Source organism: Amblyomma maculatum, chromosome 1, assembly GCF_055883805.1.
Source record: "Amblyomma maculatum isolate TAMU_Amacu chromosome 1, ASM5588380v1, whole genome shotgun sequence".
NCBI lineage: Eukaryota > Metazoa > Arthropoda > Arachnida > Ixodida > Ixodidae > Amblyomma > Amblyomma maculatum.
The window spans coordinates 1,572,648-1,596,582 of record NC_139344.1 but is presented as its reverse complement, the minus strand read 5'-3'; the positions used below and the strand labels follow the sequence as shown (position 1 = coordinate 1,596,582).

General features: G+C 42.2%; 1 protein-coding gene across 2 annotated transcripts in view; it reads left to right on the top strand.

The window, feature by feature from the left end:
- Positions 1-23,935, top strand: part of GABA-B-R1 (gamma-aminobutyric acid type B receptor subunit 1) — a 62,468-nt gene that overhangs the window by 11,079 nt on the left and 27,454 nt on the right. For both annotated transcript variants that reach the window (XM_084587598.1, XM_084587597.1), the window contains exons 6-12: positions 1,369-1,560; positions 4,923-5,180; positions 8,012-8,075; positions 8,198-8,275; positions 13,818-13,968; positions 17,637-17,769; positions 18,904-19,011. In XM_084587598.1, the coding sequence (XP_084443724.1) occupies positions 1,369-1,560; positions 4,923-5,180; positions 8,012-8,075; positions 8,198-8,275; positions 13,818-13,968; positions 17,637-17,769; positions 18,904-19,011 (984 nt within the window). The remainder of the gene's footprint in view (positions 1-1,368; positions 1,561-4,922; positions 5,181-8,011; positions 8,076-8,197; positions 8,276-13,817; positions 13,969-17,636; positions 17,770-18,903; positions 19,012-23,935) is intronic.

The window sequence follows — 23,935 nt, the reverse complement described above, 5'->3', positions numbered from 1 at the left end:
GCTTATACCTGTTCATGTAAGTAGTATGTCTGTCAGCCTATTAAGTTGGCTTGCAAAACTTGGATGAAGGGGATGTGTGTTGTTACTATTTATTCTGGATGGACTAAAGTGACTAGGGGCATTTTCACCACCCTTCCTCCAAGTGACATATATTGTATTGAATAAGCACACTGCCCCCCCCCCCCTCTAGTTTTATTCTACAAGAAAAAAAAAGGGGGGGTTCAAAATGCATTCTTCATGTAGAGCTTTCAGCTTCAGGTGCAAAAAGCAGTGCACTTTTATTGAAGTTCCATTAAGAACAAGTTCAATTGGGGAAGCCATCTTTTAATGATGTTGAGGCTACTTTCACAAGAACTTGAAGCTTTTCAAAGGAAAAAACAAACTGGTGTCGTCAATATTGGCCATATCTACACGTTGTCTTTGGTGGTGTTGACAGATAAGGGCTAGTTGATAGGTGTTGAGAGGGGTTATTTTGTTAAATAGAACAGAAAGTGGAGGATTGCATTCCCAGATAATTACGTAAAACCTTCCCATCACTACCACTAAAGCATTTTAGCGTAATAACGTTAAAAGCCCAGTTCTCCAGACAATCTGACGTTGTGAGTGTTGGCGTGTGAACTAAAAATCACGAGCCTGCCTCTTTATGTCATTTATGTCACCAGTTTGAACAGCTAAACGTACTACAACTTTAGCTGTAAATTTTCAGCAATGAAACGGTCGTTTGGTGTCAAACGAACATCAACAGGGTCACATGTAAGCCTTGGTTGTCAGTATATTTATGCAGAACTAAGGTGTAGTAGGTTTCTCAGTGTGCACTGCTTATGATGTGGAGCCTAATGGATGCAGTGTTTTGATGCAGTCACATCCTTCGGAACAAGTCATCCCGTACTCATGGTACTGCAACCTTGGTAACCCATGCTGCAGTCTGAACTGCGTATCCTCATTACTTACTGCTGAAAATTATTTCTTGCACACTCCTTGCTCTCTTGTCATGTTTATGTGTTTCAAACTTTGCAACCCTGAAGTAGCAGTTAAGTGAACGCGGAGAGTTTTTATGTTGTGGAAATGTCATGAAGATAGCGGTAACACTGCAGTCATGTTTTTAGCTGTCTATACATTTTTTAAGGCCAGGCTTCATGCAGCGTGACGAATTGTCAAGCTTTGTCAAGGATTCGTCAAGGATTTGACGAGTTGTCATGTGCGACCCAAGTGCTCCAGAGTGCTTTTTTTTTTTTTTTTTTTTTTTTTTTTTTTTTTTTTTTTTTTTCAATGTGAAAGCTTATCTTGTTGGTTTTACAGCTGTTGTCCACATCCCCTTGCATGAAAGTGACTACAGCAGGTTTCTGCCATTATTTTTCTGATGTGCAGGCATACAAACAGAATGTGTATGGCAAGCAGTATGTGTGGCTGCTTATTGGATGGTATGAGGATGGCTGGTACACTGTCCAGGACAAAGGTCACAACTGCACAACAGAGCAGATGAAGGAGGCTTTGGAAGGACATTTCACCACTGAGGCCCTCATGCTTAACCAGGGAAACCAGGAGACTATCTCTGGGATGGTAGGTGCACCACCAATAAATAGAGCAGAGCTGCGAAATCAGCCAATAGAGAACAACAGTTTTTGTTTTCTTTTTCACTTTGAAGCTAAGCTTGAAACAGCATTTGTTGGTAGACTTGCTAGCTAGATTTCAAGTGCTACTCAGCTGCTTTTCTGGGTCGGATACTGTTGTCACTTGATCCTGCGGCGCCTAGTTATGTACTGTCATGCTTAGTATGACTTGAAACACCCAGCAGTGTGGCCACAGCGCTTTCTGGAGGCCCAGTAGAATTGACTAGCGGAGCCAGTGAAAATGAAGGGAAAGGATTTTGCCCTTCCAGATGTCAGTGTTCCCACCTGTCTTTGCAATACCAAAGTGTTTCGTATGGTCCAAGGATTATTGCATCACGAGCTACTGAGAGACCATGCCTATGTGACAATGCAAAGCACATGACGCAATGGATCCTGTTTTACTCTCTTTAGCATTTCTCATGGCTGCTGCTTGCACCTGTGATGGAGCATGTTTGGGGCCAGGGCAGCTTGCGTTTCACATGCAGTGTGATTTTGGCATGCAGTAAATGCTCCATGCCGCCAAGGCTAAACACTTTCCGATTGCGTTGAGCAGACGATGTGGGGGATGTAGCTAACAACTAGAGCAGCAGAATCCTTTCCACTTCATATTCAAGAGCACTGCTTGTGACATCACCGTCTAACCTGGAAGCACTGTGACCACCTTTTCGCTGATTGCAAGCCAATATTGATCGCAGTACAGTGTCATCTGCAGCTCACCTCCTGTGAGTGTTTGTAATGGCACTGTTTTGTGTCACTATATCACGCTACATATTGTTTGTACTTTGCTACATATTGTTTGTACTTGTTTTTTTTTCTGTTACTTTGGGTGCATACGCAGTTATCAGTTCTGTATACTGCCTATGCATCCAGCACCCGCTGCTTATAATCAAACCAATGACTTTAACACGTTCACTGTGTCATGGGTCATCAGTAGGGCCAGAAATACTGAGTCATATATGCTGCATAATAGCTCTTTAGGTCAAAGAGCCCATGAAAAGCAGACAACTATTTCCATCTCTTGGCAGCTCAAAGAAGCTGGTTTTGCCAGTGTGAGCACTCATTGGTTGGCTACAGCGCACAGGAATTAGGTATTTAAAAATTGTCACTGCAGTGAATGTGCTAATAAAACTTGTTTATTTTAAAATTTGCAACATATGTAGACAAGTAAATTAAGCAGCAAAATGGGATCTGAACTTTCAAATTAAAAAAAAAAAAAAAATGCTTATCCATAATGTGTTGCTCCTGCTTAAACTTAATTTTCTTCTAGTAGGCCATGTGCAATCACTTTAATGCAATTCAAGATATTTTGATATGTATGGCACAGTGGACATAGGGAAATAAAAGTCCAAATAGGACACAGGTGCAGCACATTCCACAACTACACAAACCTGGTAGAATGCTTCTCCCAGGTAAACCAATGATTTGTACGAGTTTAAACTGTGCACAGAAGTGGCATTTGACTGGCAGTATTGTTTTATACCACATTTGTTTGGGGTACTTGCCGATTCGGTCAGCAAAAACTGTATATTTGCATTTTCTGTAGCAATGGCAAAGCAGGACAAGCTGCTGTCCCAGTGATAACACTGGTGGCACCATCTTGTTTTGTTTGCAACAGCTCTGCCATAAAGATTTGACAAAAGAAGGAAAGGAGGCAGGCAGAGTTGTTATGCAGAAGGTTTGAAGATGCGTTCTCAACTGCGTTGTCAATAATAATCACCTAAACTTAGTTTGACCAATACAGACTAAGTTTGAAAAGTTTTGTCTTTTCGAGCTCAGAATGCAACAAGATGGTGCCAGCAGGGCTATTGCTGGGACAGCAGCTTGTTTCGCTTCGCCGCAGCTGGTGTGAATATTCAAATTCTTTTGATCAAATCTTGCAAGTAGCTGTAATAAATACAGTAAAACCCCTTTATAGCAGTCACTGGGACTGGCAAAAATCTTTGCTATATCAGTTGTTGCTGATAACAGTGCCCTGGAGGTGCCGTTTGGTAACTAAATTTTTTTGTTTACATCTTGGTTTCTGTCAATAAGAAGGCAATAGATGAGAAATGCACGTGGCAGTCGAGTGCTGTGAATGTTTGCTTGTTTCTTCTTCCCTATTTCTCGCTGCACTTGTACTCTCCATTACTTTCTGGAAGGATCGCGCGGCCTTCTTTCCGCGTGCTTGTAAACAGCTTTACTATTTTTTTCTATGCGCAGCATGCTTCCCCTCACAGCTCTAAGGCTTGTGTAAAGTTGGCTTCTCCTGAGTGCTGCTAAGCCTAGTGGTAAAACCATTTAAAAGAACACTCGGTGTTCTTGTTTTTTTTTTTTTCCTTGAAAAAAAAAAAACAAAAACAAAAAAAGAAAACAATTCCCTCGCGATTCTAGGTAGCACGCATGCAGCAATTTAATTTTGTGAAGCCTTCGCTATGGCCAGACGCACTTTACTATAACCAATTTTATCAAAATTGTCTTTACTATAAAGGGGAGAAATGTACATTCGTCTGTCAAACATGAACTGAGACCAGTTTCACTTTACTATATCCGAGTTTACTATAGCGGGGCTCTGCTGTGGTATAAAGCAATACTGCCAACCAAATGTAACATGTGCTAAATTTGAGCTTCAACAACCCACCGATTTAGCTGGGAGAAGCATTCTTTGGGGTGCGTATAATTGCAAGACATGCTGTAGATAAGAAACGCTTCTCTAAAAAGTTTGTGTAGTAGCAGGAGGTGTTCTTTTCTACAGTGTGCCGTGTGTACCTAAATTATTGGAGTGCTCGAGGCACATTTCGTGTGTTTTGTTGAGGCAATGTTTGCTTTTCTTGGCTAGTTCTGTTTGAGTAAAAATATTCATAGGTTTAATTTGTTGAACAATAATAATCAGCCACTGATCTGATAACGTCACATGTAAGAAACTTGGGGCCTCGAAATGAAAATGAGACAAAGAGGAATGTACCTACTGCTATAAATTGTAGTTTGTTTCATTTTCGACAAAAGAGTAATAGGTTTGCAGTGCTCAAAAGCAAGCCTATTTCTTCTCCAGTAGGGAGACGCTCTTTTCTTGCTAGTTTTTTCTTTTGTGCTCAATCTTTAATTTCTTGGGAGCATGGCCATGGTGTGGGCACCATTACATCCCTAGTGGCTTTCATCGTCACTTTTCCCAGATGCCATTATCATACAGATGTACTAGCATTAGCAGGTACACCGCTTCATTCTTTTCTGTTTTTGTGTATTGTCTCATGTTTTCTGAACATTAGACTTGTCACTGCTGGCTGTTGTTCACGTGGTGTGTTCTTTTTTTTTTTTTTTTTTTTTCTACTTGCGCAGAGCTCACAACAGTTTCTGGAGCGGTACGAGCGTGCGCTGGCAGAACAAAATGGAGGCCTGCAGGGCTACAAGCCTGAAGGGCACCAGGAGGCACCGCTGGCCTATGACGCCATCTGGGCCATCGCCCTGGCACTCAACAAAACCATCAACACATTGCGCGAATACTCCATGAGCATCGAGGACTTCACTTACACTAACCGCAAGATTGCAGACGAGATTTGGTCTGCCATGAACGCCACACAGTTTCTTGGCGTTTCGGTTAGCACCCTGGATTTTGTGTTCTTGATTTCACTTACGCGACCTGCATGTTTCACAAATAGCTTCTAGTGTGCCGTGATATGTCACAGTATACCAGAGCTACTTTGTATCTGCTGTGCTTTGTGGAACACGCAGCTGGCACCATGTTAATTTCTAATTGTAAAATTTTGCCAGCATACAGTCATTCTTGTGCTGAATTGTCACATCCTACACAAGGTGCATAGAAATTAGTGCATTAACTAGAAAAAAAAAAAAAGTAGGGGGGACACTTAAACTTCGTCTTTGAGGTTATGGCGCGGTAACGTTAATGGCTCCCGATACGGCTACCCTTGCGTACCTGTATTCGCGTATATGCACTTTGCTACCTTCTTCACCACTAACCCTTTAATTTGTGATATGTCACACATGCTCATTAGCATGTAGTCACAAGCTGCCCCCTTATACGAGAGACCACCTGACAGATATGAAGCCCCACTTCAGCCAAATCATTACGAGTATGCTTGCATGGCCGAGGAGCAGCGCATCTTGCACAAGATCCAAATGTTTGGGTGGGTTCAATTCCCATTTCAAAGGAGAAGCCAGAGTGCAGAGTTGCAGCTCATGCCACACCATATAGGATTGTGATGGCACACAGCCCTATGACCAGTCAGTGCTTGGCCATGCCACCTGCTAACTGCCGCGTACCACAGCCGTGCCCGTGATTTTTTGCTCAAAATGCTGTCAATGCCGGATTTTCTACAGAATGGGGCATTTAACACTGCCGCTTTAAAAATTGTTTGTCTTGTAAAGCTTTTCTAGCACTACCGTTGCTAGAGAAAGTACTTTGAATGCTAAACTTTTAATCATTATTACAATTGTCAGAAACCATATGTCAGAAACCCTTTAACTAATGTTTACTGTAGATTATTCTTTCTGTCCGCACCAAAATGCTCGTGTATTTAGATTTAGCTGCACATACAATAAAGAAAACTGTGACAGTCATTATCAGCATGGAGCTTTGCACTGCTTGCTCAAACATCAATCAATCAATCAATTAATCTGATCAGTTGTGCTATATTGTGCGGCCACACTGCAATTTATTTCTGCAAAACCTGGTTTTCAAGTTTCTCTTGACAACCTCAGATCAGGTGATTTCTGTGGGCAACCATGCACTTTCGACATGGCAAATATTACCTGGTCTTAGATTCCTGCTTGCTCTACATTTGTCAAACTACTGTGAAGCTTATTTTTTTTTTTTTCAGTCAAATTTGGCACCTCAGATCAGGTGTCTGATCTGATCTGATCTGCAGATCAGATGTGGTCACCACTTACAGTTGCTGGTGTATGTACTGAAAGTTTTCTCAGGTTTTCGCCACAAGTTTTTGCAATGCCGTTGTTGCTGTTCATGCAAAACACTGCATTTGGCAGTATAAGCTAGTTTCATCTTGGCTTCCTGACTTTCTGTTTTTTAAATTGCTTTGCTCAATATTTTGAGAAGTGACTTATCTAGGAAAACGAGAAGTGCTATAATAAATCTTATGTAACCTGCAGGTCATCGTAAAAAAAAAACAAAACAAAAAAAAACTTGTATTTCTTTTTATGGACATCTGAAGAAAGACAAATAATGCATGTACCATACATTGACAATAATCCATGAAAGAAGCACTTGTATGGACTCCAGACTGACAGGTAGACTGTCAATTCTTTAATTCATTGTAGAACCCCTTTATAGTAAAGTCACTGGGACTAGCAAAAATCTTTACTATATCAGTTATTGGTGATGACATGGCCCTGAAGATGCTGTCTGGTAATTAAATGGCTACTTACTGGGCACATCTTGTTGCTTAATGAAGAAACACTCTACAGTACCCTCCATCTCTCTCTTGTCGTCTCTTCATGCCATTTTCTTTTTTCATTTATAAGATTTTTTTGTTTACTTCTTGTGGAAGTACCTCTTAAGCATGAGGGCAATGTGGCTACGAATACATTCCAGTTTGATTTTATGTGAAAACCAAAGCCTTGCATGAATTTTTTGCATGAACACGTCATCATCTTCCACTGTTTCTGTCCTTTAAAAGGTCATAGACAAGAAATGCACGCGGCAGTCAGGCACTGCACAACCTCACATGCTGCGCCTCCACTTCTTGCCACCGCAGCCTCCTGTTTCATGCTGCACAGTGCTGTGAATGTTCGGCCGTTTCTTCCCTTCCTTATTTCTCGCTGCATTTTGACTCTTTCCTACTTTCTGAACGGACCACGCCACCTTCTTTTCATGTTTGTAGACAGCTTTACTTATTTTTTTCTATTCGCCGCATGCTTTCCCTCACGGCTCCAAGGCCTACGTAAAGTTGTCTTCTCCTGAGTGCTGCTAACCGTGATGTTAAAACCATTAAAAGAAATAAAACACTGTGTTATTTCAAAATAAAATAATGTTTTGTGATCCTAGGTAGTGTGCGTGCGGTGATGTCATTTCGTGGGAAGCCCTCGCTGCGGCCAGATGCACTTTACTAGGTATAACCGATTTTTACCAAAAATGTCTTTACTATAAGAGGGGAAAAATGTACAGTCTCTGGAAGATGAAGAACTGGGACTTCCGTTTTGTTTTACTATATCCGAGTTTACTGTTAGTTGTGCTCATCACGTTATCTTCTGTGTTGAGATTTTTAGACGGAATTCTAATTAAAGGGTTCAGCTATACGCTCCTGTAGAGCTTGTTAGTGATTGGGAGGGAACTAAATACTTTTCTGGATGATCACATTTTCATACACTTTCGAACAAAATGAACGAATACAATGTCACTAATATGAACCGAAAAGCCCGCATCAGCTTCTATTGTTCGCTTTTCTTTTTAGGGATTTGTTGCCTTCTCTGCAAAAGGAGACCGCATGGCATGGACGCTGATAGAACAAATGATTGGTGAGTGAGCTGATATGCTTTGAAGTGGTTCTAATTATTAATGAAAGTGCCATTTAATGAAATGCTGTATTGCTGCACAGGTTAATTGGTTTGTTCCACCTTTATTTTTTTTCCACCTTCAGATGGAAACTACGTCAAGATTGGTTACTATGACACGCAGACTGACAATCTTACTATATTGAACCAAGAAAAATGGGCAGGTAAGCAAACACATGCATGTGGTTTTTCCTGTATAATCGGTATTGTATAGTTAAACCAGGATGTATCGTATTGCATATATCGAACTGTTAGAACATCTCGTTGAAAATCCTGTGCAAAAAGTGTAGCAGTTTTTTGCGTTTATAAAACCATACTAGGAAAGACTGAAACCAGTGGAAAGACGCAGATAGAGAGAGGCACACAACACGGCGCTAGACTGACAATTGAGTTTATTTCTAAGAAATTCACATTCGTATATACCCTCCAGTGAAAAAGAAACGCATGCACGCGTGCCTACAGAATTAATATATAATTATAATCACAAGGAAAATTACTGTAACAGCACTCTATCAGTGTGTGCTGTAAAGAGCTTAAGAACTGAAATTCTTTATCGTACAAGGTCACAGATGTTTCACTGACCCAATTCTCATTATTTTTAATAATGTGTTATGCTTCCAGGGTTCTGCATTGGCTCTTTCTGTTTTACCTCGCCCCAGAATGATGGTTTCCTTAAGCAACGGCCTGCATTTATGCTTCCGGCAGTGTTTTGCCAAATTGGCCCCCTCGTCGGAAAGTACAGATCGTTCATGCTCACGAAGTCGGGCATTTAAGTACCGACCTGTCTGTCTAACATACATATTCCCACATGATAATGGAATGTAATACACAACTTGTGTTGCACAGGGTACAAATTTCGTCTCTTGGTTCACCGTATTCTGTGACCTTTCCTTATTACTAATTTTCCTGCACAAACTAGCCAATTTACGTGGAGCGGAAAAAAATCTACTTGAACACCTTAACGATTAGCGATCTTTTGATGTGAAAGCGTGTGCACGTTAAGGCATGACTTCGATCTTTCTTTTTTCCACTTTATCTGTCAGCTTCGTTTGCTTCGTCATAAGTGCCTTTAGCAGTTTTTCAGAGTTCCCTTAAATTACGTGTATAGGAAACCCTGATTCTATTAAACGTTTCTCTTGTTGCAGAAAGCTATCTTGTACGGTGTGAAAGCAGCTTTTCTGCAATGTGTTCTTGAGACACAGGTTAGCTATACAGTCAAACCCGGATATATCGAACTCGAAGGGGATCGTGAAATAGTTTGATATATCGATAATTCAATATACAGAAATCGTGAAAAATGATACTGTATTTGTCGCGTAATCAACCCACTCCCCACTTTCGGAGAATTAAAAAAAAAAATGTTCGGTGGCGCATCCCTCCGTTTCGACCGTTGCATCCACAGCTCATTTATTGGCAGCGCGCCAAGATGCTACGCAGCGATAACGTCAAGGCGTGTTTATCTTTTGACTATACTTTTGATAGATCCTTAGGTGGCAGGGAGCGAACTTGGCAGAGTGCCCATGATGGTTTGATTGCACAAGGTTGGTTCGATATATTACGCCACGCTTGGGGCATAGTCCACTGCCACAAAATCATTAGAAAGCGTGATAGCAGCAAATGCCATTTGAAGCGAACAATGCTAAAAGTCGGTGCCATGATCGCAGCTGACCATGTGCTTTCCTTGATTTATAGATGTAAGAATGAACGACTCGCAAAAAAAAAAATAAATAAAAACCCTGCTTCTTCTTAACGTCCGCAGCCGCCATAGCATACGCTACACCGCACGTTCAGCACGAAGGCAAGAATGAACGACTCCCGCAAAAAAAAAAAAGGAAGGGAAAAAAAAAAAAGAACTGTCGCTTCTTAGCTTCCGCTGCCATCGTAGCTTATGCATGTTCAGAACGACACGAGACGCACGTCGCACGTCAGCCGCCGCGCGCAGAGGATTCACAACACACACTGGAGAAAGCGTCTACCATGGGCTGAGCGGCTGAGCTGGCTTGTCCGCGCATGCATAGTGCGTGCTGCTGCAAACGAAGACAGGGAAAGAGAGAAGAAGGGGAGAGATAAAGCTCAGCAGAAGAAAGAGTGGGCACACCCTTGCGCTTCACTTTATCGCGTTTCTCCCCTCTCCTGAACACTATGGCTGCATTGGTTCCCTCTCGTTCCTTCATGCACATGGCTTGCAAACGTCACGTGCTAGCGCGGCAGTAATCACCGCAGATGCGCGCGCCTTTGGGGAAAAGGTGGTGGGGGAAAACATGTCCATGTCCTAGACCAGCCGTCGCCGAACTGCTCCCTCTCATTCCTTCCGCGCATGGCTTGAAAACGTCACGCGGTAAACGGCCAAGGGTGATGCGATCGTCTTTGGGGAAGGCGCATCGTCCGATGCATGGTGCGGAGTTCAGTATATCGAACGACCTGTGAAATTGAGTTCAATATACGACGCAGCTTTCCTATACTTTTACATGGGATTTTCAAGAAATATTTCGTGAGTTCGATATAACCAAAATTCGAATTATCCGGGTTCGATATATCCGGGTTCAACTGTACTCCTTTTAGTTAGCTTTGAATGACATGAGCTGTATGGTAGCAAGGCCTTTTCTGTACGTGGAGCATAGGCCCAGCAAAGGTGCCCGTTGTCTTGATACGTCAGAATGATGTCTAAAAACCTAATACTGTTGCGGTCTGGTAGTTCGTGAGTGAATGTTAGAGCTTTAGAACATGATCTAAGGTAGTTCAAAATGTCAACGACTGCATCAAGCAGATTGTCATTGGGAGGAACATTCAAAAGTACTAAAAAGTCATCAACATATCTGAAGACTTTAGTCACACAGGTCTTTTCCAATCGTCCTTCAAGTAGGGTGTCAAAACAGGCTAAATAAATATTGGTTAAAACTGGCACTGCACTGCATCCTATACGTGTCCTCCTCTCCTGTACAAACACATCACCATTAAAGTCAATCATCGTTGAAGACAGGTAGGCCTTGAGAAGTTTCAAAAAACCACCCACAGAGCATCCACACAGGTTTTGAAACTCAATTGCACCAGATTCCTCGATCAAGTCCCGCACTGTCTCAAATAGCTGGTCATTGTCAATTGTCAAGCTCCTCAATGTCAACAGAGATCATGGTTTTCGATTCTTGAATTCCTTGCTTGAGTGCCGATGTTAGATCCAGGGAACATTTTACTGCTAATGTGTCATATGGTTCCAGGATAGAAAGATTGATTTTTAGAAACTGGCAAACCACTTTTTGCCACGATTCCCGCTCTGTGACAATTGTTCTAAGTGGGCATTGAATTTTGTACGTTTTCGTTGTGAAAAACGCACTAAGCTTGCTGCCTTTACACGATTTGACTGCCTTTTCAAGCCTCTCAAGGTTCAACGTGTGGAGAAGGTTAATAACTTCTGCTTTTGCTCTAGTTAGCCTTTCCTTAGTCTTGATAAAATTCTTCTGTACAGCGGCCAGCGCTTTTACATTGAAGGCATCATTTGGCATAACAACAAAGCTCCCTTCCTTGTCAGACTGTAGTAGCGTTAAACCTTCAGCCTGGAAGTGGTTTCTTTTATGTCGAGTTGGGCCCACAGAAGGTCAACTCCTTCTGAAATGCACCTTGTCCTTTCTTGTGAAAGTGCTTTGTCTGCGATGTGGCATACGAGCTGATAGATATAGTACACCTTCACAAGAAAGGACAAGGTGTATCTCAGAAGCAGTTGACAGCCTTCTGCATGTATTTTGGACAGACAGGTCAGTGCTTAAATGCCCGATTTCGTGAGCATGCAAGATCTGTACTTTCTGACGAGGGGGCCAATTTGCCAAAACACTGCCAGAAGCATAAATGCAGGCCGTTGCTTGACGAAACCATCATTCTGGGGTGGGGTAAAACAAAGAGCCAATGCAAAATCCTGGAAGCATAATACAATATCAAAAATGATGAGAATTATGTCAGTGAAATATCTGTGACCTTGTGCGATAAAGAATTTTAGTTCTTAAGCTCTTTACAGCGCACATAGATAGCGTGCTGTTACGGTGATTTTCCTCGTGATTATCATTATATATATTATTTCTTTTGCCACGTGCACGTGCATTTCTTCTTCGCTGTATGAATGTGAATTTCTTAAGAATAAACTCAGTTGTCAGTCTAGCGTCATGTTGTGTGCCTCTCTCTCTGCCTGCATCTTTCCGCTGGTTTCAATCTTTACCAGTATGTACCAACTGGCCCAGCTCTCCACTCTACTGATCGAACCATATGTTACACTTGTGCAAGGGGCACTTGTTATGGCACACCCACGGTCGCTTTCTGAGCCAGCCCTGGGCACCTTGCTGGCAGCATTGTGAAGGTGAACTTTGGGTATGCTTGAGGGTTGCCTTTGGTCTGGCATGCTTATTTTCAAATCGACATTGCTATCAAGCAGGCAGGGCAACATTCATTGCGCCAGTTATCAGGTGGTGAAACCAACCTGGCTGACCAGAGACTTGCAGCATCTCTCGCGTGGCCTGTTTTGCTTCTGAAGGGATTGCAATGATCAAATGTACCCTTAGTTTAATTGAGGTATTGTTGCATATACAGTACACCTGTAACAAGCTTGCAACTCTGATAGTCGGCGGTAGGTTCTCATTAAACACTGACCACTGTGGCTAAGTGAGCTAGGCCTAGTGAAATCAAGCTAGTAGAGTCTTAATGATGAACATTTGTTGCCGTGTTTTTTATCTAGAGCTATTTCACAATTCTCTTTAAGTTCTGTATATCTGGGATCATATCCAAAAATTTTCTTATCTTGTTTTAGTGCAGTAGCACCTGCATTACTGCAGAAACCCCATATCTGAAGCCAATTTGACCTTTGTGAGTGCCGACATGGGAAAAGGATTGGGAGGAGCACAGTTGCAGCATGGAGAAGCTAGTCAGAAGCACACACCATATGTGCAATAAAACGGAGAGCTGAGCTAGTTGGTGCAACATGTTTTAAAACACACAGCGCAACAAACGAAGGACAAGCGAGTAGACGAGAACAGCGCTGACTATCAACTGCATGATTCATTGATGGAACACGTATATGTACAAAAATGCTCAGACAACCAAGTGCACATGTTCGCAGATAAAACAATTCACTTCAACCAGTTTCATCATGATATGAGATTTCGCGGGGATGAATGATAACCTGTGGGGTGCTTACGCGCATGTCAGAATGAGATAGGCCTCTTTTAATTTTCTTGTTAATTTTTCTCTGTTTTTACAACACTGTTGTTTATGTGTGCCATATGTAATTGTTACTCTAAACGATTTAATTGGTGAGGGAGCTGTCAGTAAATCAATATTGTGGGTAGATTATATGACTTCGTTAGTGTATCTCTTCTGATAAATGTGGCCAGAATCAGTTGTTGCGGAAAGAAAATGAATGCAGAATACCTCGGCCAAGCTAAGTTTGCTTGGGCCAGATTTGTTGGCATCCTCATAAACATGGTTATAGGCATTTGGCATGTGCTTGTGTGTGTGTGAAGCTGATGATGAGCTCTTGACTGATAACAGAAGTCCAGTTTAGGCTAGTTGGTGCACGCTGGAGTCTAAAGGGTGCAGTGTCAGGAGCGTGGATAAAGAAATGCAGGTGGGCGGGACAAGTGCTACTGCCCGTTGCTCCTGTGCTGTGAATAACAGGAAGTATGATGACTATCAACCTCAAGATTGTGTATTTTGTATCATGAGCAGATGGGAAGCCACCACAAGACCGGACCATTATTGTCCGCGTGCACCGCAAGGTCTCACTGAGCCTGTTTGCTGGAATGTGTGCGGTGGCCTTCATCGGAGTTGTCTGGGCTGTTGGCTTGCTCATATTCAACTGGATATTCAGGCACTCCAGGTGGGATTGCAATATGTGCATTTTTCCTCTTTCCTTAACTGTCAGTTCCTTATGCTGGTGCTGGTGCCGCTTTTTTTTTAACTTTACAGGTTTTCGGTTTAAAAACTTTCTGTTTTGGTTTAAGGTGTAGTCTGCGCAGTTTGAATCTGCACCAATGTGCACATTATGTATTTGAGAAGTCTTAATTACCGTATTTTCCGGTTTATAAGACGCACCTTTGTATAACATGCTCCCCTCATATTTAGAGGCTTTCTACAAAAAAAAAAAAAAAAAGAAAAAAGAAAAGACTGGTATATAAGATGCACCTCAATTTATGCAGGTTAGGGCAATAGGACTTGACTGTATATGCTTTCTCTACCATCGCGTGCTATGTGCTGAAAGAAAATTTGTTACGTGCGCGTACGAATGATAGAAAAAAAAAAAAAAAAAGAGGCAACACTTATGCGTAAAAAAAACAAACTTGCTTAGTGAAAGCAGGAACATTTTATTATTACTCGAAGCCTTGAAAGGCTTCACCTTGGTATGCGGTCGCCGATTTCTCGCAACAACGCTCAGACGTCCTCTTCGCGCTCATAATTACTGCGATGATAGTTGCTGCGTGCGAGCGCTCTGACGCACGCAAAGCACATTTAGGAAAGAGAAAACACACATGCAATAGCCACCATACAATGTTGTAAATTATAACTGGAAAAGAGAGTCTGCTTGATCTGGTTTGTCTTGGCAGTGTGAAAAGGGTAAGGAGCATGAATGTCACCACATTTGGCATTCTGCCAGTGAGACAGCTTTACAATTCTAGAACACTATAACGACTGCAAATATTGTAATCGCAGGCGTCGCTACCATTACCATTTCTTAATTAAGTTCGCCTATGAACATTGCAAAAAACAAAAAACGCACATAAGACGCACCGTTGTATAGGGCGCACTACCAAAAAAAATTTCTAAAAAAATTGCGTCTTATGCACCAGAAAATACGGTAAACGGTTATTTAGTTACATGGTGCTGCAGCAAGCGATACTGTTACAAAAATTAAGTTAACTTCTACATCATACAATACAGTTGAATCCACTTATAACAATATTCAAGTGCCATGAAATTTCCATTGTTATAACCGATAATTGTTAGAAACGGTTTGCACGAAAAAAGCATAACAACTGCAGAGAGGGGTCATGGACGGCAAGTGATATGCGAGCTCCGCCGAGACATCGTTTTGGTGGCCCCGAAAGGGGTCTTGTAAAAAATACGAGAAGGTTGCCGTGGCTGCCCGAGAACTCAGGAGCCAGACGTCATTGTTATAACCGATAATGTGGCAAGGGGGCATTGTAGTAAGCTGGTTATTTTAGTCACGCGCCCATCTATGCCATATGTACAATGAGCACATGTCCTGTATGCTGGTGAAAGAAAGATCACGCCTACGCCACTACAGCGTGAGTCTGTTAACGAAAAAAAGGCCTCAATATTAAAACGAGAACAAAAGGAAAGGACATTGGCGGGGTTACCATAGAAAACATGCAAAAGTAGACAGTACAGCAGGTTTTCATTGTTGTAACTGATATATATTGTTAAAACCAGTATCGTTATAAGTGGACACGACTGTACATGTGCTGCATCTGTATTTTCCGCAGTAAGAATGTGAGCAATGCTGTTTTACCTATCTGCACTATGGAAAAGCAATCTTGACATTTTAAACCACTATGCTGTTGCAGAAAATTTAAAAACTGGACCCATCTTCAATGCTGACGGTATGCAAAATTGCAATATAATCTTTCACCCTAACTCCAAAAATTAAAAAGTTGACTAGTTGGTTTTAGTTAACTAATCATCTTTTAATATAGCTGTATCCTACACTTAATATTCGCCTTGCGGTACAATCCATTTGCACAGGTTAGGCCAAAATATATGTCACTTTCTTTAAAAAATGAAAATCAATAAATAATACTTGAGAAATTGCCCCATATATACTTCCTATCATTTTGGCTAGCATTGCTTCCTCCTGTTATGCATGTTTTCTTAGCCAGTTTTTATGCCATTTGTATGGGCTGAAGAGAATAAAAACATTTTTATGTACGCATTTTTGATACCTTTTTTGTGATGACCTGATAAATTTCAGTTGCATTTTGTTGTCTTAGTGTTGCTGATATGTCTCATAATATTCACTATCCCATGAAATGGCTACTTGTTCCCAGTTTTTCTGAGAAAATGAATTAAGAGGGGCATGGGCGTTAAAACTAATTTTGTTATTTACTGCCCAAATTTGATGAAACTTCACAGAAGGTTTCATTTTTGTCTGGTAATTTTAAATATGCAAAAATTTCTCTTCTAGGGCAATTAGCTCTAGAGGTATTAGAGGATTATTGCTATTGTCTGCTCTAACAGGGGAAAAAAATGCTCATCAGAAATTAATTTTTAAGATACAGGTAGATAATGTACAGTTTAAGGAATGCAGCATTGGAAGCACATTATTTATTTTACCTGTAAAATTTCGGCACCTTATCTTAAAATTCCTATTAGTTGTCATCGTTGTAAGTGCCAAATTCAGTGGGCTGCTAAATCTATAATATTGTTACGAAAGAAAAAGGAGGAAGAAGCGGGCAGTGGCGTGGGCAGGAGCGCTCACACTAGGATTGCCAATGTTTCATTAAAAACGTCATCTCATGGTCATTGAACATCATCTCTCAGTTCTCTTTCTCCTGTGTTCACCAGCTTGCCGCCGCGTAATAATATGAGCTGAATTTGAAAACTGCTTCCAGCATTGCATTCCTTACAATTTATGTTAAAAATAAATTTCTGATGAGCATTTTTATTCTCTATTGTTTAAGCAGACAATAGCAATAATTTTCTAATATGCCTAGAACTAATTGCCCTAGAAGGAAAATTTTTGCATATTTGAAATCAGCAGAAAAATCTGAACAGTTGTGTGAGGTTTCATAAAATTTGGGCGGTAAATAACAAAACTAATTTTAAGACCCATGTCAAGTGGGTGTTTGCATGTCCATTTTGGCCCATTTTTGTGGCGATGTGTGGTTTTCTGGCTTGTATTGAAATCTTGGTATGCTTTACGCCCATGCGTATTAAGGCAAATGAGCCCAAGGGTGTTCGCGCCTTAATATTTGCGGCATTGATATTGGGAGAAGGGAGTGGGGAAAGTGATGCGGCTGCAAAAGAATGTCTTTCGAATTAATGCAAAAAATTGTGTTTGCGAGAGTGAAAATTTCATGGGATGCCTTGGAATTGCCATTTTCAAGCCAACTCTGTGTGTGGAAAGACAAAAGCAGAAGCTGCAGCATTGGGACAAGCAGTGACAGGTGAAAATTTTAGGCAGAGAAGCAGAGACAAGCAGGTAGCTCAAGAGGGTTTCATTCTCTGGCTGTGTACCTCCCTGATAACTAATGCTAGATGAGAGAGTACTGGGACCCTCCTTAACTCACCAGTGACAGACTCATTTCACCATTTAGGATTGCCTCTCTCCCCTCCTTAAAGGGTGTGAGGCACAGCTTTTTCATCTTAATGCTATCAGTTAGTGTAGCCAGTTTGAGTTGTAGCCATTGTTGTCCATGACTGTAGTTGCATGTCAGCTGGGTGTTTGCACTGACCACTTTGAATTGTGCTGGGCAGGCTATGTTGGCCGCTGCCATACTGGTGTATTCTCACAATTCCCTGTGCATGCAGGTACATACAGCTCTCTCATCCCATGTGCAATAACATCATGCTTATTGGCATCATCCTCTGCCTCGTCTGTGTCTGCCTGCTTGGCCTTGACGGGCAGTTTGTCAGCGAGTTTAGATATGCACACATCTGCCAGGTAAGGCCACACTTTCTATTTCCTTTTCGAGTGAAGCTTTAAGCCCCAGAATGTTTTCACAGCGTATGAGAATGCAAGATCGCTATGCGCAATGAACGTATCGCATAATGTTCGTGCAGGTGTGCTGTATAGTGGCTAAGAGCATTTCTGTCTTGTAGCTGCAACGTCTGCCATGCTTTAGATTTTTTAGCAGTATAAACCAAATTCATTTACTTTGTATTATTGTGACTGTAATCATTAATGCGAAGCTTTACTCTAATGCTGGGAAGCAGCCTTCCTTTTAAAGGGGGAGGGGGTTTATCTAAAATGCTGAGTTTGCTGCAGCTGAACAACAGCTTACGCTGCTTCTGCTAGTTACCACTGTTTCTTCACACCGATCGCTTCATAGTTTGGGGTCCTGTGACAACCAATGTAAAAGCAGACCTCACTTGCATGGCACCTTCATTAAATGTTCTGAAAAAATTTCGTATGTGAAGGTGAACAATATTGTGAACAATATGTGAACAATATTTTATTAAATTAGCTGCCTTTAACACTAATTGCTTATTGTTCTCTCAAGCTGCTTTGTCTAGACTTCACATCTGCCTCTGCATAGGACCTGGTTATAAATGTGAGAAGTAGGTGGTTTTTCACCATGGCATAAAATAAATAGGTGGCGACACTGTGGCTCAGGCCGCAGGCAAGTGAAGTCCCCTATTCCTGAAGAAAAAAAAAACTGGAAAAAAAGCCTACTGTTCATGTATTAGGCAGTTGTGCTGAATGGCAACTGACCTGTCGAAAACCAAGAAATATGCACTGCGTGCTAGCATCTGGTTTTTGCGCAGTGTGATAATTCATGCATGTATTTGTTCCAGCCAGTGAAGTTTTACCACGCAGTTGATAGGCGACACTAGTGCCCAATGCATTTCCTGTATTCCTTCCCCACCTATATACCTTATGGCTCCACATGTAATGTTGTGTGCAGAGACTGAATTTCTAGAGTTTGTATGCTACGGCCAAATTTTACATGGCTAGTGAGACAAAAAGGAAGAATTTCGGAATCAAGTAACCTTTCCTACCTCAAAAACAAGAAAATCATGTAGGCAGTTGTGGCGTAATGGAAAGTTATAGCATCCTGAATGCTGATCATTGCAGGCTCGGTCGTGGTTCCTGGCCATTGGGTTCACATTGTCATTTGGTGCAATGTTCTCTAAGATATGGAGAGTGCACCGACTCACGACAAAGTCCAAGTCCGAAAGCAAGGTAGGCTTCTACAAGATCAAGCATATTGTGCTTTGTCAAGAGCACCATAACCAGCTCTCTCAAAAGAAACTGTAGCGATTGTCATTATTTATTTTTTGTAGTCATATTTTATTGTAAACGAAATCATGCATGTGCAGATAAATTACACAATGTCATATACAGTTAAACCTCTATGTAACAAACTTTGTATTTGAAAACTCCATGTATTGAACATGTCGCGACGGTTGACCTTGGTATAACGAACTCATGGCGCCGACTGTCTCTTACCTAGTGCTGAATTAATGGCAATTTTGCAGAACCCCGCAAGTTTCGGGACGATAAGAAGTGAAGTGAGGGGGACGTCTACTATAGCAATGAGCGACCGCAGTTGATACAACACACTGTGTTTCAGCGCTGACACTGCATCTCCGTAGAAGACGCAGTAGTCTCCGCTTTCTGAGCATGGCACTACAAAAGTTCATTCTTAAAAGCATAAAAAAAATAACATTAAAATACACGAGGCGAGCAGTGTGCGTCAATCGCTCCCATGCGGTTGCTGTCGGGCTTCCGCGCGTTGGTAGTGGGAACAGCGGAACACACTGGCGAGAGTAGGTTTCCTGGGGCAACGGTAGTGAGCACGCGTGTGTGGTGGCGGTGCCGATGCCAGCGCGTGCACTCTCCCCCAGACTGATTCCTCCTCCACCTCACTTTCCCCGCTTCCTCGTAGACTCGTCGTGCGATTCGCGGCGGAGGTGGAGGCTGCTGCCACAGTTGTGCTGTGCTATCAGTGTGATCGCGAAACATTTCACCTCTTCTTTAACTCGAATAATTCTGATTTACTGTAAACACTTTCAAGGTGGTTTCCCTTGCAATCAATTCTTAAGCTAGTTTTCATTCTACATTGTCCTTTTGGGTCTTAAGGAAAAAACTGCATATAACGAAAACCTAGATGTAATTAAAAATCCTGGACATTTTACAGATTCATTATAACGAGGTTTAACTGTATACCACATGTCCCAGCTAAATATAATCAAGTTTTTAAAAGCGACATTGTCTCGTAGCTCAGTGAAACTCTCCGAGGGCTGTTAAGAGTCACTTGACCTAGTCCGCTGTATTTTTTTCATTCTCTAAGGTAATTATAAAAACTAATTAGACAACTTTTTAATTATTGGCTTGAGGAACAAAGTGTCAATTCAAAAATTGTAGACCGTCTTAAAAAACAGCTAGCTGCAATGCTTGCGCCAGGGTATGGTTTACGTAGCTCATTTACTGGCCTTCAAAGGAAGCTGTCACCCAAACCACTGTTGGCGTTTTATCTCTCTCGCAGTCACACACACAAAGCTCCTTCGAAAGCATTCGGGACGAGCACTTCAAAGAAAAGTAGATTTAGTTCTGAGATACGCCTCATGGAGCTGAAGTAGTACTGCTGTCAAATGGAAGCTTCTTTATTGTGCAAGCTATCTTCTTTATGTAAACTGTAGCTTAGTGCAAACATTTAGCTCAGCTGCTTTTCAAGGTGATCTACAACCTCTGCATCAACATTTTGTTCTTGAAGCCAATAACTTAAATGCTAGCCAATTCGACTTTACTAATTAATTTAGACAACGAAAAAATATTCATCAGATTAGGCCACTTAACTCTCAACAGCACTAGTTAGTTTTATTGGGATAGGACACACCATCTTCTTTAAAAGCGCGTTTTTCTTCTTTAAAGGAAAATGGCTGCAAAGGCCAGTGATAAACATGTTCAATGCATAGAACGAATGCTTTTGAGTATTCGCCCAAAGTATAACTCCTTGGAACAAAGCCAGTGATTTATTCATAATTTTTAAAAACGGCATTTATTTGAAATTCTCGGGCAGATAGGATGGCACGTGGTGGTGAACTTTGGAAGTATTCCCTAAACTCTGATGTCACGGGCACGGTGGCTGCCATTGGCTGAAGCCACGGTGGCCGTAATGTCACAGACACACTATAGGTAGCTGCAAAAGTCTGCTCGTGCACTGCGTGAACCCCTCAGGTGTATGCGAGCGAGGTATTCATGCACATGGTTTCGATTTAGTGCTAACGCATGTTACTGTCAGTGGCTCTGGCGCCATTGTTTCAGCTGGGGATTCATGTTGGAGAGAAGCCGCAGCAGCAGTAGCCAAACAGACCGAGCGTATAGAGCAAGTGTGTCAACTGAAAGTAAACAAACTATCTGCTTGATGATGTGTTTTGCGGACAGAGCATATAGTCCCAAACTGTAATCTTTATTGCGCTGTGGCGCGTTCTGATGTATTGGTTGAGAGGAAAGGTTTAGGAGTAATTTTTGCCGCTTCCTTTGATTCTGTTCAAGCTAGATCAAAAATTCTTGTGCAAAGAAGATGGATCATTCAATATCTATCAGTATTTCAACTTGTGTTAGCCTTGGTGACCACCCCTTTCTGTGGGCGTTTAAAATTTAAAGAGACCAGAAGGTCTGTCACGAAGGGCCCTTAAACAAATATGTGGGCATGGTAGGTGCTTCCAAATGTGTTACATGAAAGCAGTCAATAAAATAGCCTTTCAGAGAGCAAGAAATTACAAATACGGCCATTTAGTGTAGGTACTATGTGTGAAGTGAGCTGAGGACTGAGAGCATGAAACAAGCTTATGCTGGCTTATGTTGGAGCATTGGCGCAGTTAGATTTTTCTTTCACTGTCTCTTCTTTCTCAGTGTATCCTACAGCGCCTGCTATTCTTGTCTTTTTTTTCACTGATTTTTTTATTTCAATCTTGCTGCAAGCACTTCAAAAGTACCCACCAGTGTAACTGTTTGCCTCTCTTACAGCTTGTTCCATTTGCAGCATAGCACTCCATGAGTAGGTACAACACAGGATTTTCCATGTGCTGCAAGAAATATTTGTGGCAATGATATGTGACCATCTCTGCTCCTGTTAATGCTTGTTGTGACAATGCATCAGTTGAAAAATCTCAACCAGGAATTTTTAAGCCCGAAGTCAATATGTGGGTGCACTTTGCGCTTACGTACCTTTTAATCTGTGGGAGGCAGCATGCGGTTATATATTTCTTTCCATGACTGAACAGTATCATGCCGACATCCCGTGAGAACCATTATGCGGGGTTGCACTGGTTTGCAGTCACTATGAAAGCTCGACTTAACCACAGGACATATGAAACTTAATATTAGATGAATTTTTTTTTTTAAGTATTTCATGTGGCATTTAGTAGCTTGGGTTTAATGTCCCAGAGCAAAGTCAGCTACGAGAGGCCCCATAGTGGAGGGCTCCAGTAATTTCAACCACCTGTGATTCTCTCACGCGAGTGCCACGGAAAATCAACTAAATGGTCTCACATTGTTCACATTTTGCCTGAGAATTCTTCTTAACTGTCTTAAAAATATATATATATATATATATATTGTAGGATGTATGTATGTATTGTATGTATTGTATGTATTGTATGTATTGTATGTATTGTATGTAGAAGCAGCTGTAGGATTGGAGATAAAATCTAGGAGAGAATTTATCTAAGGATCTTGCCGCTGCGCTGACGGTATGTCATTGATGTGAAGCGATGGCGGGGAAATGTCAGAAGAGGAAAAGCTCGCAACCTCAGCTGTAAGGGGGCAGCGGGAAAGTGTATCGGCTTCGTGATGCTTGCGGCCGGAGCGGTAAACAACGCGAACATCATATTCCTGAAGGCAAAGAGCCCATCTTGCCAGTCTGCCGGAGGGGTCTTTCAGTGAGGAAAGCCAGCAAAGCGCATGGTGGTCCGTCACTACGTCAAAAGGGCGGCTAAGAGGTAAGGGCGGAATTTAGTAAGAGCCCAAATAATCACTAAGCACTCTTTTTCAGTGACAGAGTAATTGGATTCAGCCTTCGTGAGTGTTCGGCTAGCATAGGCGACCACGTATTCAGTATAACCTGATTTGCGCTGAGCGAGCACAGCGCCGAGACCGATACCACTGGCGTCCGTGTGGACCTCAGTAGGCGCTGTGGGGTCGAAGTGGCGTAGGACAGGCGGTGCCGTGAGGATGCGGCATAAAGTATTGAAGGCATCGTCGCACGTTGGTGACCACGACGAAAGGTCGGAACTGCCGGACAGAAGGTCTGTCAAGGCAGCAGCAATTGAAGCAAAATTTCTAATAAAGCGGCGAAAGTAAGAGCACAGCCCGAGGAAGCTACGTAGATCTTTGATGGAAGTTGGTTTGGGAAAGGCTGCTACTGCACGAAGTTTGGCAGGATCTGGAGATACACCTTCTTTGGAGACAACGTGGCCAAGAATGGTGAGCTGGTGGGCGACAAAACGACATTTTTTCAAATTCAGCTGCAATCCGGCATCAGATAGGCAGGTCAAAACGTGCTTCAGGCGGTAGAGGTGTGTGTCAAAGTCAGGAGAAAAGACGACACTGTCGTCGAGGTAGCAGAGGCACGTCTTCCACTTTAGGCCACGCAAAATGGTGTCCATCATCCGCTCAAATGTTGCCGGAGCATTACAAAGGCCAAACGGCATAACTATAAATTCGTACAAGCCGTCGGGAGTTACAAAGGCAGTTTTGGGGCGATCAGCCGCTTCCAGGGGAGCTTGCCAGTACCCGGAACGTAAATCTAGGGAAGAAAAGAGCTCGGCGCCTTGCAAACAATCGAGAGCGTCGTCGATGCGTGGGAGAGGGTAGACGTCCTTTCACGTAATCTTATTAAGGCGGCGATAATCGACACAGAAGCGGATAGAACCATCTTTATTTTTTACGAGGACAACAGGTGACGCCCAAGGGCTGCTTGAGGGCTGAATCACGCCATTCTGAATCATTAGGTCGACTTGCTCTTCAATAGCCTGGCGTTCGGTTGCAGACACACGATAGGGGCGCTGTCGCAGTGGTGCGTGGGTGCCGGTGTCGATGCAATGAGTGACTGTAGAAGTTTGACCCAAACAACTTTGATGAGAGTCAAAAGAGAAGCTGA